Source organism: Chiloscyllium plagiosum, unplaced genomic scaffold, assembly GCF_037043375.1.
Source record: "Chiloscyllium plagiosum isolate Xiang-an unplaced genomic scaffold, Cpla_swu_hap1 HiC_scaffold_5, whole genome shotgun sequence".
NCBI lineage: Eukaryota > Metazoa > Chordata > Chondrichthyes > Orectolobiformes > Hemiscylliidae > Chiloscyllium > Chiloscyllium plagiosum.
In genome coordinates, this window is record NW_028270143.1 from 78,772,047 (window position 1) to 78,789,878 (window position 17,832).

At 38.8% G+C, this 17,832-nt stretch overlaps 1 protein-coding gene across 5 annotated transcripts in view; it reads left to right on the top strand.

Moving 5' to 3' along the window:
• The window catches only part of crot (carnitine O-octanoyltransferase), an 87,018-nt gene extending 70,068 nt beyond the window's left edge, over positions 1 to 16,950 (top strand). For all 5 annotated transcript variants that reach the window (XM_087987335.1, XM_087987338.1, XM_087987336.1 and 2 more), the window contains 6 exons: positions 1,828 to 1,958; positions 9,387 to 9,510; positions 11,470 to 11,548; positions 11,666 to 11,759; positions 11,893 to 12,012; positions 13,183 to 16,950. In XM_087987335.1, the coding sequence (XP_087843461.1) occupies positions 1,828 to 1,958; positions 9,387 to 9,510; positions 11,470 to 11,548; positions 11,666 to 11,759; positions 11,893 to 12,012; positions 13,183 to 13,303 (669 nt within the window). In that variant the 3' untranslated portion in view covers positions 13,304 to 16,950. The remainder of the gene's footprint in view (positions 1 to 1,827; positions 1,959 to 9,386; positions 9,511 to 11,469; positions 11,549 to 11,665; positions 11,760 to 11,892; positions 12,013 to 13,182) is intronic.
• The last annotated feature ends 882 nt before the right edge of the window (positions 16,951 to 17,832 follow it).

The window sequence follows — 17,832 nt, forward strand, 5'->3', positions numbered from 1 at the left end:
AAATCCTTGAAAGAATTCAACTTCTTGGCCTCAATTACTTTCCGTGGCAAAGAATTCCACAGGCTCACCACTCTCTGGGTGATCAAATTTCCCCTTCTCTCAGGCCTATATGGCCTACCCCACATCCTTAACTGTGACTCCTGATTCTGAGCTCCCAGTCATCAGGAACATTGTTCCTGTGATTACTCTGTCTAGTTCTGTTACAGTATTATAGATTTCTGTGAGATCCTCCTCCTTCATTCTTCAAAGCAATGTTTGATGACAGTGGAACTTCTGAGGTGACTGTGCATATACACTTTCAGAGCCACAAAGTTCAAGGTCCATACATCATTGTATCATGCATTTAACTCCACACTGCACATGTAAACAGCAAGGGTTGAAACAGGAACGAACAGTGCTGGACGGGAGGGAATGGAAAGGGGTCAGGGGGAAAGAGAGAGAGGAAAGGTCCAAGTGATGGGGAGGATAATTGGGATCACACTGAAGGGAAGGGCCACACAGGTCTCCTGCGATCATCCTATGACCACTTTCTTCTCCCACATCCTGATCTCCCCAGCCACATTCCAACCCCCAACCTACAACTTGATCTCTTCACCCCCTCCTTCCTGAACTATTCCTCCCCCTCCCAGCCTGATCTATTCCCACCTCCTCCATATCTTACCCCATCCCATTCCAGCTCCAGCATACCTCAGTCTGGTCTTTTAAGCCCCCTCACCCAAAACCCCAGCACAATCTCGCACCCCTGATTCCAGCCTGATCTCTCTCGCGCACTCTCTCTCTTTCTCTCTCTCTCCCCCCACCCCCCCCCCCCCCCCCCACCTGAGCTTTAAAGATGCAAATAGTTAAAACTATATATTCACAAATACAACTAAAGTCTACTCATGTATGCAAACACTTTTCAATAGATCTAATTCACTGGCACATACACAAGTGTCTCCATAGGGCATGATGCACATGGTCAGCAAACAGCCTCTAAAACTCCAATGGATACCGACTTTTATTGTATTTTAAATTTCTATTGTATTTTAACTGATCATTCCACATTTGAATAAAAACTAAAAGAACTGTGGATTCTGGAAATCAAACAATAATGGAAATTGCTGGAAAAGCTCAGTCGGTCTGGCAGCAGCTGTGGACAGAAATCAAAGTTAACATTTAGGGTTAGGTTAGAACTGAGGAAGGGTCACTAGACCTGAAACATTAACTCTGATTACACATTTGAATATTCATTTCTGACCAACATGAAGTTAAAGGAACAGTTAACATTGAAAATACTCATGATTTTATTCTTCAACCCCTTGATCTGGGGCTAAACTAGCTGAAAGTGAGGTGAACAAGGTCATCTTTATAAAATGACGCTTTGACCTTAACATTTCAACACTAATTGTTAATCTTAATCAAGAGGCTAGAGAATAACTGGTTCATTAAACGGGAGCAGCTATCACACCACATCAGTATAACATGAATTTTTAAAATCGGGACTGAGTTTGATTGTTGGAATGGAATAGCAGGTCACCTGGGGAATGATTGCATTTACTAAAGTTGGATATCCAAATTCATAAGACTTCTCTTGTGCAAACTTCTCTCAATTGAAGAACACAGACACTGAAAACAAAACTAAAATATTTGATCCAGTTGTTGTGCTAGCTTGTTGAATTGAAGCACTAGGAGTGGAGAACAAGTTTTATTTATGAACTACAGTAATTTAGTTTGGAATAGAAGCATAAATCTATTTACGCTATATTTTAAAATGTACCAATGAACAATTGCATAATAATGTTGCAGATTAATTTTACTGTGATCGCATTAACTCACTTAATTTTACAGGCATCAGATGTCCAAATTGTCAGTTATGCCTTCACTGCATTTGGAAAATCTCTGATTAAAATGAAGAAGCTTCACCCAGACATATTTGTCCAACTTGCACTTCAGTTAGCCTATTACAAATTCCATGGCCGGTAAGCATCTTAATCTGTATGCAATAGTTACCACATTTGTTCCATAATCACAATTGTGTTCCAAGGCATTGTGTTGTGTTGCTGACTGAGAAAATAACTGTCACATAAAAGTAATTACCATTAGATAAGAGTTATAGAGTCATACAGCACAGTAACAGACCCTTTGGCCAACGCGTCCATGCTACCAGGTTTCCTAAACTGAACTGGTCCCGTTTGCTTACTTGGCCCATATCCCTTAAACCTTCCCTATCCATGTATCAGTGCAAATATCTCCTAAATTTTGTTACTGTATTCACCTTTACCACTTCCTTTGGCAGCTCATTCCATATAATGCACTGTCGTCGATGTGAAAAAGCTGCCTATCAGTCCCTTTTAAATCTTTACTCTCTCATCTTAAACCTATGCCTTCTAGCTTTGGACTCCCCGACCAGGGGGAAAAGACCTTGTCTATTCACCTTACCAATGCACCTCATGATTTTATAAACCCCTGTAAGGTCACCCCTTAGCCTCCTAAGCTCCAGGGAGAAAAGGTTCCAGCTTATCCAGCCTCTCATAGAGTCATAGAGATGTACAGCGCGGAAACAGACCATTCGGTCCAACCTGTCCATGCCCCCAGATATCCCAACCCAATCTAGTTCCACCTGACAGCACCCAGCCCATATCCCACCAAACCCTTCCTATTCATATACCCATCCAAATGCCTCTTAAATGTTGCAATTGTACCAGCCTCCACCACATCCTCTGGCAGCTCATTCCATCCACGTACCACCCTCTGCGTGAAAAAGTTGCCCCTTAGGTCTCTTTTATATCTTTCCCCTCATCCTAAACCTATGCCCTCTAGTTCTGGACTCCCCGACCCCAGGGAAAAGACTTTGTCTATTTATCCTATCCATGCCCCTCATAATTTTGTAAACCTCTATAAGGTCACCCCTCAGCCTCCGATGCTCCAGGGAAAACAGCCCCAGCCTGTTCAGCCTCTCCCTGCAGCTAAATCCTCCAACCCTGGCAACATCCTTGTAAATCTTTTCTGAACCCTTTCAAGTTTCACAATATCTTTCCGCTAGGAAGGAGACCAGAATTGCAAGCAAGATTCCAACAGTGGCCTAACCAATGTCCTGTACAGCCGCAACATGACCTCCCAACTCCTGTACTCAATACTCTGACCAATAAAGGAAAGCATACCAAACGCCGCCTTCGCTATCTTATCTACCTGTGACTCCACTTTCAAGGAGCTATGAACCTGCACTCCAAGGTCTCTTTGTTCAACAACACTCCCTAGGACCTTTAGATAAGTCCTGCTAAGATTTGCTTTCCCAAAATGCAGCACCTCGCATTTATCCAAATTAAACTCCATCTGCCACTTCTCAGCACATTGGCCCATCTGGTCCAGATCTTGTTGTAATCTGAGGTAACCCTCTTCACTGTCTACTACATCTCCAATTTTGGTGTCATCTGCAAACTTACTAACTGTACCTCTTATGGTCACATCCAAATCATTTATGTAAATGGCAAAAAGTAGAGGACCCAGCACTGATCCTTGTGGCACTCCACTGGTCACAGGCCTCCAGTCTGAAAAACAACCCTCCACCACCACCCTCTGTCTTCTGCCTTTAAACCAGTTCTGTATCCAAATGGCTAGTTCTCCCTGTATTCCATGAGATCTAACCTTGCTAATCAGTCTCCCATGGGGAACCTTGTCGAACACCTTACTGAAATCCATATAGATCACATCTACTGCTCTGCCCTCATCAATCTTCTTTGTTACTTCATCAAAAAACTCAATCAAGTTTGTGAGACATGATTTCCCACACACAAAGCCATGTTGACTATCCCTAATAAGTCCTTGCCTTTCCAAATACATGTACATCCTGTCCCTCAGGATTCCCTCCAACAACTTGCCCACCACTGAGGTCAGGCTCATCGGTTGATAGTTCCCTGGCTTGTCTTTACCGCCCTTCTTAATATCAGTGGCACCAAGTTTGCCAATCTCTAGTCTTCCGGCACCTCGCCTGTGACTGCTGATGATACAAATATCTCAGCAAGAGGCCCAGCAATCACTTCTCTAGCTTCCCACAGAGTTCTCGGGTACAGCTGACCAGGTCCTGGGGATTTATCCACCTTTAACCCTTTCAAGACACCCAGCACTTCCTCCTCTGTAATCTGGACATTTTGCAAGATGTCACCATCTATTTTCCTATAGTCTATCTCCTTAGAACTCAAATCTTGCAGTCTTGGCAACATCCTTGTAAGTTTCTTTTTGCACAGTTTTCAATTTAATAACATTCTTCCTATTGGAGGGCTACCAGAATTGTGTGCAATATTCCAAATGTGGCCTTACCAATATCTTTTATAGCTGCAACTTGACATTGCAACTCCTGTACTTAATACTCTGACCGATGAGGGCAAACGTGCCGTATGTCGCCTTCACCACTATCTGTGGTGTCACTTTCAAGGAACTATGTACCTGCACCTCTAGGTTGCTGTGTTTGGCAATGGTTTGAATGCAGCTTTGTTGATTCAACTTTTTAAAAAATTTTGTTCATACATTTCTGACTCCGGGTTAGCATTCTAATTTTTTGAGTCCAAAGGTTGCTATTTCCCTACTCCAGAGACTTCAGCATGTGATCACAACTGATGCAAATGTGGAGTGCTGCGGGAGAGCTGTGCTGTCAGATACCTGGGATACTTAAAATGATACTTTAATCAATGCCCCACCAGGTGGATGTAAAACATTAAAGAAGTCAGGAAAGTTCTGCCAATGTCCTGGCCGATATTTAATGAATTTGTGGCAGCCTTTAAATGTTTCATTGGTACCTTTTTCAAAACTTTGACTGACCTCATGCCCTGTCACTGTTGAGCATCAATAACCAGTGGAAAAACTGTATCTATTTGTCAGGCATGTTACATTGGGGAAGATTTTTACAGACTATTTCTGGTCAAGCTAATATCCAGAATTGCTATTGATAATTCAGTCCAAAATCAAGACTTAAATCGGTTCTCATAAGGCCAATCTAAACCTTTCCTTTCCTTTGTCTGTTACAAGTTATCTTCAGAAGAGAACACTGTCAGTGGCAAATAGAGATAATGTTTAGTGTCACAAGCTGTGCCAGCAACATTCATGTTGGTTAACGTATCTGACAGAGTTGAGAAAAATAATAATTAGGAGCAGGAGGTGGGTTTTTGGCTCTACAGCCTTTTCTGCTGTCCAGCTAGATCAGTAGTCTAGACCAGTGCGATTTGAAGTGCAGCACTGAAGCATAAAACTTCTTGCACATGGATCAGATATGTACCATGTGATCTGGTGAGTCTAGTATGTGTCAGGTATCAATATGCATGGATGGGGGAGTGTGCATGATCACCTCCTATGGAGTGTGCCCTGAAGTGTTGGTGCTCTTCTTCCAAAAGGAGGTCCAGAGGAGCAAATAGGAGCTGGAATTGCCGGGTAATCACTCTGACTTTTGTGTTAGAAATTGAAATCAATTAGTTTCTCTGTGACAGATGGGAGAACGGGGAATTGTATATTATTGAGATAAGATTAACCAATAATGAAATTTCCGTGCTATTTTGTGCAAATAGGCCCCTCATCACTCATGTGTAAGAATCTCTTCTTACCATTCAACACTTGATTGCCATATTTGGATATTTTGCATTTTTTGTCAAGAATCTCCTGGCTGGTCATCTAACTTGACTTCCCCAACTTTCTCACCATGGCCCAAGTTATTCAGGAGTTGGGAAGGTTTCACCCTCTGTCTCAAAAAAGCATTGCGGTTATAAAACAACCTGAAGAAATTTCTGATTACCTCACATCTTTCTTCTCTTTCTAATTAATTTCTTGCTATCTGTATTACTGAAATAGGAATTTGGGATAGAATTGATAGTCAGACAGTTAGGGTTAATGAGGAAGTCCAGCATGGATTTCTAAAGGAAAAATTGTGTTTAACTAACTTATTGGAGTTTACTTAAGAGGTAATGTGGAGATGGTTAATGAGGGTAGCGCTGTTATGTAGTGTTATGTAGACTTCCAAAAGGGGTTTGATAGTGTGACATAATAGACTTGTTAAGAAAAAATAGATCTTATGAAATAAATGAGACAGAAGCAACATGATACAAAATTGAGAGAGTGATAGGAAATTGAGAGTAATGCTTAGAACATAGAACGTTACAGTTCAGTGCAGGCCCTTCGACCCTCAGTATTGTGTCAACCTGTGAAATTAATCTGATAACCGTCTAACCTACACCGTTCCATTATTATCCATATGTATGTCCAAAGCCCATTTAAATGCCCTTAATGTCAGCGAGTCTACTACTGTTGCAGGCAGGCCATTCCACACCCCCTACTTCTGAGTAAAGAAACTACCCCTGATATCTGTCCTAAATCTGTCACCCCTCAATTTAAAGTTATGCTCCCTCGTGTTAGCCTTCACCATTCGAGGAGAAAGGCTCTCACTATCCACCCCATCTAATCCTCTGATTATCTTATCCGTCTCAATTTAAGTCACCTCTCAACCTTCTTCTCTCCAGCGAAAACAGCCTCAGTTCCCTCAACCTTTTCTCATTAGACCTTCCTTCCATACCAGGCAACATCCTCGTAAATCTCCTCTGAACCCTTTCCAAAGCTTCCACATCCTTCCTATAATGTGGTGACCAGAACTGTACGCAGTACTTCAGGTGCAGCCTTGCCAGTATCTTGTACAACTGAAGAATGACTTCATGGCTCCAAAACTCAATCCCCCTTCCAATAAATGTTAACACACCATAAGCTAACAATCCTATCAACTTGGTGACAACTTTCAGATATTAATGCACCTGGATACTGAGATCTACACTGGATACTGTTCATCTACACTGCCAAGAATTTTACCATTAGCCCCATACTCTGCATTCCTCTTATTTCTTCCAAAGTGAACTACCTCACACTTTTTCACATTAAACTCCATTTGCCACTTCTCAGCCCAGCTCTGCATCTTATCTATGTCCCTCTGTAACTCACAACGTCCTTCAGCACTGTCCACAACTCTGCCTACCTTAGTGTCATCCGCAAATTTACTAGCTCATTCTTCTATGCCTAAATCCAGATCATTTCTAAAAATGACAAACAGCAGTGGCCCAAAACAGATGCTTGTGGCATACCACTGGTAACAGCTCCAGGATGAACATTTCCCATTAACCACCACTCTCTGTCTTCTTTCAGATAGCCAATTTCTAATCCAAGCTGCTAATTCACCTTCAATCCTGAAACTCCGTATTTTATGCAATAGCCTACCGTGTGGAACCTTATTAAATGCCTTACTGAAGTCCATATACACCACATCAACTGCTTTAACTTCATCCACATGTTTTGTCAACTTCTCAAAGAACTCAATAAGGCTAGTGCAGCTCGACCTACCCTTCACAAAACTGTGTTGACTGTCCCTAATCAAATTATTCCTTTCCAGATGATTATAAATTCTCTCTCTCATAACCTTTTCCAACACTTTACCCACAACTGAAGTAAGGCTCACTGACCTATAATCACCAGGGTTGGCTCCTCTCCCCTTCGTAAACAAGAGAAAAACATTTGCTATCTTCCAGTCTTCTGGCACTACTCCTGTCGACAATGATGACATAAAGGTCGAAGCCAAAGGCTCTGCAATCTCCTTCCTGTCTTCCCAGAGAATTCTAGAATAAATCCCATCCAGCCCAGGGTCTTCGTTATTTTCAGGTCTTCCAAAACTGCTAAAACCTCCTCTTTGACAACCGTAATCCCATCTAATCTAGTAGCCTGTATTTCCGTATTCTCACTAACATTGCCCTTTTCCAATGTGAATACTGATGAAAAGTATTAATTATGCGCTTCCCCTATGTCCTCAGATTCCACACACAGCCTCCCACTACTATCTTTGGCCCTAATCTTACTCTAGTCATTCTTTTATTCCTGATATACCTATAGAAGGCCTTAGGGTTTCCCTTGATCCTCTCTGCCAACAACTTCTCATGTCCCCTACTTACTCTTCTCAGCCCTCTCTTTAGATTTTTTTTGACTAATGTATAACTCTCAAGCCCCCTAACTGAGCCTTCACACCTCGTCCTCACATAAGCTGCTTTCTTCTTCTTGGCAAGAGCTTCAACTTCTTTAGTATATTTCAATCCCCTGCAGTTTCCTTCCCCATCTTATGTATCCTTAATCTTGCCTAATCACATCATAATGGCCTTTCCCCCCAGTTATACTTCTTTCCCTGCAGTATTTACGTATCCCTGCCCAAAACTATTGTAAACTGAATTGTGGTCACTATCGCCAAAAAGTTCACCTCCCTCCAAATCTAACACCTGGCCGGGTTCATTCCCCAGTACCAAATCCAATATGGCATTGCCTCTTGTTGGCCTGTCTACATACTGTGCCAGAAACCCTCCTGCACACATTGAACAAACACTGACCCATCTAAACGACTTGAACTATAGAACTCCCAGTCAATACTGGGGAAGTTAAAGTCCCTCATAACAACTACCCTGTTATTCTCACTCCTATCGAGAAATATCTTTGCTATCCTTTCCTCTACATCCCTAAAACAACTCAGAGGCCTATGGAAAACTCCCTACAGGATGACCTCTCCTTACCTGTTTCTAACCTCAGCCCAAATGACCTCAGTGGTTGAGTCCTCAAACACTATTTCTAAATCCTGGAATCTGCAACAACCATTCCTGTCCTTCCTCTAGCCATGTCTCTGAAATGGCCACAACATTGAAATCCCATGTACAAACTCATGCTGCAAGTTCGCCCACCTTATTCCTGATGCTCCTGGCATTGAAGTATACACGTTTCAAACCAACATCCTGATTGCCAGTGCCCACTTGCAACCTTGTAAGCCTAACCCTGACCTTACTATCCTCGACCTCCTGTACTCTGGAACTACAATTCTGTGTTTTTGAAATATTAATCATTTGAGCCTGAATGCACTGCTTGAAGTGTGTTTTTGTTGGAGTTGCTGCCAAGGCATTTAAGTGGAAATAAAGTCCATTCTACAGGGAAAGGGTGGAAGAATAGCACTAGGTCATAATGCTCATTAGGAGAGCAGATGCAGACACCTTGGGCCAAAAGGCCTCCTTCTACACCTTAATAAATCTATAATTTTGTCATAAATTAAACTTGAAGTGAGATTGTGTATGTTATTTTAGTTTGCAACTAAAGAGATTGGCTGTCAACTTTAAAGTAAAAGTTTTCTCCTTTAGGTAATGCAGAATTTGCAGTTAGATTTATACATTTTTAAAGTTAACTGCATAACTTAGTCTTTAGTCAAGAAATCTGGAAGAAACTTGTTTGAAAAATATCACAGCAGACCAGAATTTTCCTTTTTAATCAAGAAGTATGAGCTGATCTAATTCCACCTGAGCTGTTTGTAATTGTGTGATAACTGAGCAAAATAACCCACCTTCTAAATCGTTTCCTCACAGACCTGGCAGCTGTTATGAGACTGCAACAACTAGACGGTTTTATCATGGCCGAACAGAGACAATGAGACCCTGTACTGTTGAGGCTGTAGAATGGTGTAGGGCAATGTTGGATCCAGCAGTTTCTGTAAGTGTTCAATTAGTTGCATTATATTTTTATTCTTATTTTTATATTTTATTCCTCTCGCTCAATGCTTATTTACGATAGATCTTTCTACCACCCATTCAATTTTAATCTGTTCCTTGTCCCTTAAGCTGATAATTTCTGATTTTTATTTGGTAAATTATTTTATCCTTTGTTACTTGTTTCAGATCTTACTCTTTAGGGAATATTATTGGCTGTAGGTTGGGTTAGCAGAAAAATGTTCAACTGTTTAATAATCTGTACAAATAGAGGTAACATTAGATATGCAGTGCAAAGTTTATATTCACTTTGTTTTGTGATTCTATAAAGGAATTTGAGTGAAAATATGACTGTCATTTCACTTTAGAAAACCAAAAGAACTTGTACCTAGATTACTGATTGCTCAAACTCTAAGTATGATGTCTGTACTCTGATAGAAGGGATGGGTAACAAGTCAATCTGCCACCAGCACGAATGTAGGTGTCCTGGAGCTGTTTGATCAGATACTGCTAATCCCACTTGGGTCTTTTGAGGAAAATGGCTAATAAAATGAAATCGCAATAAAATTGCTAATTTTGTCAATGACCACAAAGGATAAATGGGCAGAATATCAATATGTTAGCTCAGTTAACAATTCACATTATTTGTAAATCTTGTACATAATGCATTTAATGTTTCGATGGTACAAGTACTCCTTGGAGTTTTAAATTGTTTTTTTCAGTCCTTTTCTTTATAATTCTCAGGTTCTTTCAAGGTACTTATTTAATTTAATTTTCAAAATGAATAATTGACATGTTTATTACGTCAGTTCAGAATAGATTCCAAAAGTCTGCCAGGAACATTTTTAGTTTATATCTTAAAACTCGCTTTGGGCTTCTTGTTATTGGATGTCAGTCCTCCGATTACAATAACAGTGAACTAGTATGCTTGCATAGTTCATAGTGATGCAACATAGAGGAGCTTTTCGGCACACAGTGCCTGTTATAGCTATTAAATTAATTTGACTTCACTGCCATTTTCTTCTAATACACATTATATTAATAGTTGTCTTGTCACTCTTCTTCCAATAAGACTTGATTCAGCTCTGCGACTTTTGTTTCTCAGGGCTATCTCCTACCTGTGCTTTCTAACAGCAGCTGTATGTTTTCTAGGAAATTTGAACAAATAAATCATATTTTATATCTTTTGATCTAAAATAACAGATTCTTATCTGCGTTTATTGGGATATTAGCTTCTAAAAACTGTGATTTATGTGATTTTTAATTACTAGTTTAAGGCCTTTGTGCCCCATCTGGTATTTGAGGCTATTTTTCATTATTTCTTTTATTGAAAATAACTTATTCTTGGTTTATTAGACAAGTACAATCCTGTACACATTTGAATGTTATTTATTAAAGTCAAATATGCTGCTTATTCTTTTAATATGCTCAGATAATAGATATTATAGTCTTTAAGGGCTTTAAACGTTTGGAGTACATTTTAATCCAATCATTGGTGCAAACAAAAATTCACCAATTATAAAGCAGCTGCTATTATTTTATATTCATAATGATATTTTGCTAACAAATGAATGAGGGGACAGATGAAAATATACCTTTATGGCATCATTGCTTCTTAAGCTCATCCAGGCCTTTAACAAAGACACAATTTGTTTCTTCATTTAGCTGATTTAAAAATATTTCAAGCTGAAACTTAAGGTTCGTGTAATATGAATAGTATTTTAAAAAGGTTTGAGTCTGAAAATATGAATAATTTGTAAATTTACTTGGACAGTTATGCATTTTTAAAAAGGAAAATGTGTAGCCAGTGGAACTAAAATTATGTTGAATTAATCCATCTGAATTGTGCTATAGTAGGAGTAGGTCTATGGGTTCTTCAACCACAAAACTGTTTCCAAATTCTTTTTCTGACTCTCCATGTTGAGTAGCTTTAGTGTTTCAATTACTTCATTCTGTATGCTAGAATGTGAAACGTCAACAGCTGATGATGAAATCTTTTGCAAGACATCACAAACTGATGACTGACTGTCAAAATGGTAGAGGTGAGTAGCTTAGTTTTGTTGGTTTGATATTTACTGAAATTCTAAATTAATAGTGCAGATTTTACGTACAATTAATGATCAATTAATGTACAATTAATAATTACATTTATACTTTAGGCTTTGACCGACATCTCCTGGGTCTGATGCTTATAGCTAAAGAGGAAGGTCTTCCTGTGCCAGAGCTCTACTTAGATGCTGCCTTTACTAAAAGGTAATTATTTCCCATTCTACAAACTACAGTAAAATAATATGGCCTGTTCCAGGTAAGGTATAGGTTAACTCACTCTGTGTTTTCTTAACAATATGCTACTAATTAGCTTTTTCCACTTCTTTTGTTTTAATAGTGGTGGTGGAGGAAACTTTGTTCTTTCAACTAGCCTTGTTGGATATACTACCGTCCTAGGTGCTGTCCTTCCTATGGTCCACAGTGGCTATGGATTTTTCTACCGTATCCGGGATGACAGGTGATGATCCAGCTAACAAACCTTTTGTGAATTGCTTCCATGCAATTTCATCTTTCGTAAATGAGGAAACCAAAACTGCACACAGTACTCCAGCTAGTTCCTCTCCGAATAAAGGATAGCATTCCATTAGCCTTGTTAACTTACTGCCATTGCTTACTAATGTTTAGTAGCTCATAAACTAAAAAATCTAGATCTGTTTACATCTTAAAATTCTGCATCATTCTCCATTTAAGTTTGGTTCCCTTCTCACCTGTGCCAGACCCAGTCTAGCAGCTGAGTCCTTTAGGACCTGAACAGTTTTTTTCAATTTCCCTGTAGACTATGCCCTCACCCATGCTGCAAGCAAGAACCTCAGACCTATTGGATAAAACCATTGCTGAGTCACCTCCAAAACTAAATTCTGGATCCTCATACCTGTTTCACTCTCAGTCACATCCTCCTGTCCCTGACCATGTACCAAATTTGATATAGTTTATCTAAAGGATTTGTCTCCTGAAAGTTTATAGGTAACTGTTCCCCTCCCTAATATGTCACAAAGGGCATAGCTCGGACTCCAGCTTATTAACTCTGAGTTGAATTTTCTTGAGCAGCCAATTTCAGTGTGGTCACTGTGGATTGCACTGTTGTCCGCTAGTTACCACATCCAGTAGCTGCAAAGTATCACCTACCCAGTCAATTCTATTCAGTTAATTATTTTTGATTTTAAATATTTTAGAGGTTAATATTTGTTCTCTTCAGCTGTAACAACATGCCTGATTTAAAACAATTGACCAAATGAAAAATATAGCAGAAATAATTCCCAATCACCTACCTGTTTTCCTATGACTCCACATTTTAGCACTGACAGGAAGAAACAAATTGAGGCTGTTTGCCTCCAGGTCTAGCTCCCACTCTGCTTCACTGTGATGTTGACTTGCTGCACATTCCAGTCAGATGGAGGGATATTTCCAGATAAGTGCACAATGTTTAGCACCATTTCTCACTCCTGAGATTCTGAATTATGTCCATAATCCACAAAATCTGGTCAACATTCAGGGTTGATAAGTAGCAAAAAGCTTTTGTATGAGGTAATGATCATCTTGAACAAGAGACAATTTATCATTGACCAGAGATAAAACGGGACCAGTATTATCTATGGCTAAAAGTGCAATTTTTTTTCTATCCCAACAGGATAGTAGTTGCTTGTTCTGCTTGGAAGTCGTGTCCAGAGACTGATGCAGAAGAACTATACAAAGGACTAGTTCAGTCCTTCTATGAAATGATCAAGTTGACAACAGTGGCCCAACTTTAAGCAGTGTTGAAAAGGAAAGCACGCTGCTAACAATTGTAGACTACTAAATCTTTATGTATTTGCATTAGTATAGTTGTAAATAACACATGATTACCCCGAGGTCTGTGCTACAAAATTTACTTGAAGTAATAATGCTTTTTTCTCAAATTACTATTTCGCAATATCAATGCAACATTTTTGAAACTATGCACAATACAATGCAAAAGATACGGACAAGTAACACAAAGAAAAGATAGAATAATTACAATTTTCACATCTTGTTTTTAGAATTAACTTTTTGTGTGGAAAAGGAGAAAAAGCCACAATTATTAATATTAATTAATTTTTGACAGAACTAGTCTGTCTGTTTCAGAGAAACAATTTATGTATCCTATTTCTGAAAGTAGGAATCAGACTCTTATTGTTTAGAGTTTTGAAAGTAATCTTTAAAATCTGTAAATATGATTTTAGGATTTATTTAATATATTTAATGTGTAAAGTGAGAACATCAATGTTATACCAATCAATGAATTGTTATTTTGGGGGTTGTACAATTTGAGCATCTTTTACTTAATTCTGTGTTATATACTGGATATTTTACCAAGATAAAGCACTGACAAGAAGTAAAGCTGACCAAAGTAGTTGATGCCCATTTGAAAAAGACAGTTAATAATTTCTAACAGATTAAAATCTACATGGTTATTAGTAGCATTTTGGTACGAGGTAAAAAGATGTTACAAGCCAGAATTAGCCAAATAACTTCTTAATGCATATTAATCACAGAATGTTTTTTGTCAGGTGAACAAAATTGATTTATACAAACTTGCAGCCTCTCTGAAAGATTCTTTTAATACAAGTGCTAATTGTGTTTTTGGTGAATTATTTGTTGAATGTTGCTTTACTTGCCCAAGTTATTTCCATTTGACATTTTTTTTGAAGTTTATCCATGTTTTAACTTACTTTCTACCTCCTACCTCACTTACACATATTGTCCCTTGGGAGTAGAGAGATTCTTTCTCAAAAAAGTTTTGCCGTCACTGAGAGTTATAAATACTGAAGATGACCTTGTTGCATCTGATGTTAATAATTGAAACACTCTCTTGAGCAATGTATTCAGCTCCCTAATCTTCCTATCCTTCATTATTCTGTCATATAGCAACAGAACGAAAAATTTTCAACCCTAAAATCTCTTGCTCCTAAAATTGCTATGTTATCTTTTTCAATATTTTCCTATATTTTTAATCAATCTGTTCAGAGGTGTTGTTCCACACCCCCCTAGACTGTGTGTGACTTGAACCAAGACCTCCTGGCTCAGTATAGACTCCTTCACAACAAGGGCTCTTTAGTCTTTCCTTGGCTCCCTTGCATAATTTTCTGCATACTGTTCTTTCTCTACCACTTGTGCAACAACAGAGCATCTGAGGTACCTATAAGTAAAGTCATCTAGTTCCCTGGGGTCAGTATCTTTCTAGCATGTATTTGGAAATTTGAACCATTCCTTTTCTCTTTGATTTTACCACCGGTTAATGCTTTGATCATTTGATTTGACTTTCCTCTTTCATTCCTTTATTCATTTATGCTAATTTTTATATTTGTCTCATTGATTCTGGAATATTGTGAGCAGTTTTGGGCCCTGTAATCTATGGAAGGATGTGTTGGCATTGGAGGGGGTCCAGAAGTCATTTACAAGAATAAACCTTGGGGTGAAGGACTTCCCATATGAGGAGTGATTGAGGATTCTAGGTCTGTACTTGATGGTATTTAGAAAGGGGGGGGGGGGGGGGGGTGTGGCACCTCATTGAAATTTACAGAATACTGAGAGGCCTGGAGAAGATGTTTCCACTAGTGAGAGAGATTAGGAGCTGAGGGCATAACCTCAAGGTGAAGGGACATCTCTCTAGAATTGAGATGAGAGGAATGTCTTCAGCTAAAATGTGGTGAACCTGTGGAACTCAGCCCTAGAAGGTCAACGAGGCTAAGTAATTTATTTAAGACTGAATAGTTGGGTTCTTGATTAATAAAAGAATCAAGGGTTATGGACAGAAGACAGGAGAAAGGAATCGAGAAATGGATCAGCTGTGATTGAATGGTAGAGGAGATTCGATGGGCCAAATGGCCTAATTCTGCTCCTTTATCTTATGGTCATCTATTTTTAACTTTATGGTTTTTGTTTGGGGTTTTGTTTTCTTCCTCCTAATTTAAATAACTTAGCCATATTCACCCATCATGCCAATTCATGAGTTCTCTTTGTGTTAAGAAGTAGCTTGATGCATAAGAGTTGCCATCTTTTGTAGACTTGGTGTAAATGTCCCCCTGAAACACTCTTGAGCCTCCTGTCTTTCACTATTATAACATATAACAAGGGAACTAAATGTTTTCTTCCTGAGTCTTGGTCTTAAATCTGTTTTGGAATCTCATTTTTTCAAGTCTTTCTGATATAATTGGCTCTCCTTGCACAATTTTTTAAATACTTTCCAAAGTGCCCTTTTATTAACCACGTCATAGACAACAGAGCAGCTGAAGTTCTCTAGACAGTCATAAAGAGAGCTCTGCTCTCCACCTATTTGTATTCTCCTACTGATGGTAATTCTCACCAAAATACTGACCTTACTATATATTTTTAAAAAATAAGACCACAATTTTGAACTCTTTTTATGACTTACTGAACATAAATCCATGTATTCTGTTTGCACTAGAATGCTTCTGAATTGAAAGGATTCCTTCTGGAGAAACATCGCAGTACTTATTGTGAAAATAATCATTGCTCATGAAAAATAAATTGCTCTTTAATAATAGGGGAATTGCTCTGATATTTAAAAAAAAAATTCTTATGGAGGTCATGCTGATTAGTATGGAAGTATTGCTTGTTTCAGGAAATACAATAAATCGCCCATAGAAATGGTCAGAGTTGTATGCATGACTGTTACCTACAATGTTTGGTAAACACCCAATCCCAGTGATGTTTGTAAAACATTGCAATTATGGAATAAATAGACACAATAGGAATGCTTTGGTAAGAAAACATATGTTGAGTTAGACTTGTAGCAAGTAATCGATCGGATAAGTCAATGAATGGTGATTAGTGGTAACAAAATTAGAGGTGCCGTTGGCTTCACTACTAAGAGCAACAGTCTTCATAGAAAATTCCTTTTCATGTCCCTCTCAAAGTCTCACACCATCTGACTTAGAACTATATTCTTTCACTTCACTGAGTCAAAATCCTAAAACGTTATCCCTAACAGTACTGTGTGGGTGTATACACAACAAGGACTGAACAGTTTGAGAATGTATCTGAACCCCATCTTCCTGAGGGCATTTGGGGATGGACAATAAAATTTGCCTTACCAGGAATATTTGTATCCCAACAACAATTTTTAAAAATTCTACTACCAAGACAGTGATGTAAAGGATTTGTAACACATTTTCTGGCAACGTGACTTTTTTTTTGTATAACATATACATTACAGTTTGGTTTAGTAGCTTGATTTGAAAGATGTACGAGATCAGATTAGCTAGCTGATTAAAAAAATAGATTGATTTACAGTTAACCTTCAATTTAAAAATTGTTTGCTATAATAACCTACTACATTGTGGCAGTGTTTTTGACTGATAATTTCCAAGTTAATTTTTCACACATCCATATGGATCAAATCAAAATCAAAATAAAAGCCTCAGTCGATCATTTGTGGTTATTCGCTGGTTATTGTTATTTTGGCACTTAAGACTCGAGTGTGTTCGAGTAAGAAGAAATCCCACTCCAGGTGTATGAGGATAAAATCTCCAGTGTGCATTGAACCCCAGTGTGATACCAAAGGAGTGTTATATTGTCAGAGGTGCAGTCTTCAAATGAGACATAAAATCAAGGCTCTGTTCTCCCTCATGACCTCAATATTCAACAGTTTGTAGACACCTCTTTTTTGGGGGGCTTTTCTGTAGTGTCCCGGTTGTTACATATCTCTCAACCAGAATGATGTAAGAAAAATTATCTGCTAATTATCACATGTTGATGCAAATAAGGCTTCACACATAGCAATAAGTACCTTACTTTGCCTTTTCTGATTACTATATCTCATCACTCTTCATTTTGCTTACCTGGCATTTTCTGTCTATTTCCTGATATCCTCAAATTATTCATTCAGCACTGAGCCCCATTCTTACTGTCCTGTCATAGAAGATGCCCTTATTTTGTGATGGGGGATCCAGCACATGTATGTTAGGGACAAAGCTGAATGTTTGCAACCACCCTCAATGCAAAGTGCCAATTGAATGCACCATGTCTACCTCCAGAAGTTTCCAGTCTTGCAACATCCAGTCTTCAATGAATTCAATTCACTCTGTGATACCAAAATATACCAGACTGGCTTTCGGTCATGACAGCATCATGGCTGTTAGAACATAGAACAATATAGCACAGAACAGGCCCTTCGGCCCACGATGTTGTGCCGAACATTTGTCCTAGCTGTTAATGCTGAAAGCTGCAGAACTAACTGTACTTCCAACTACAGCACTGGGACCTACTTATGAATGTGGGAAAATGCCCAGGTATGTCC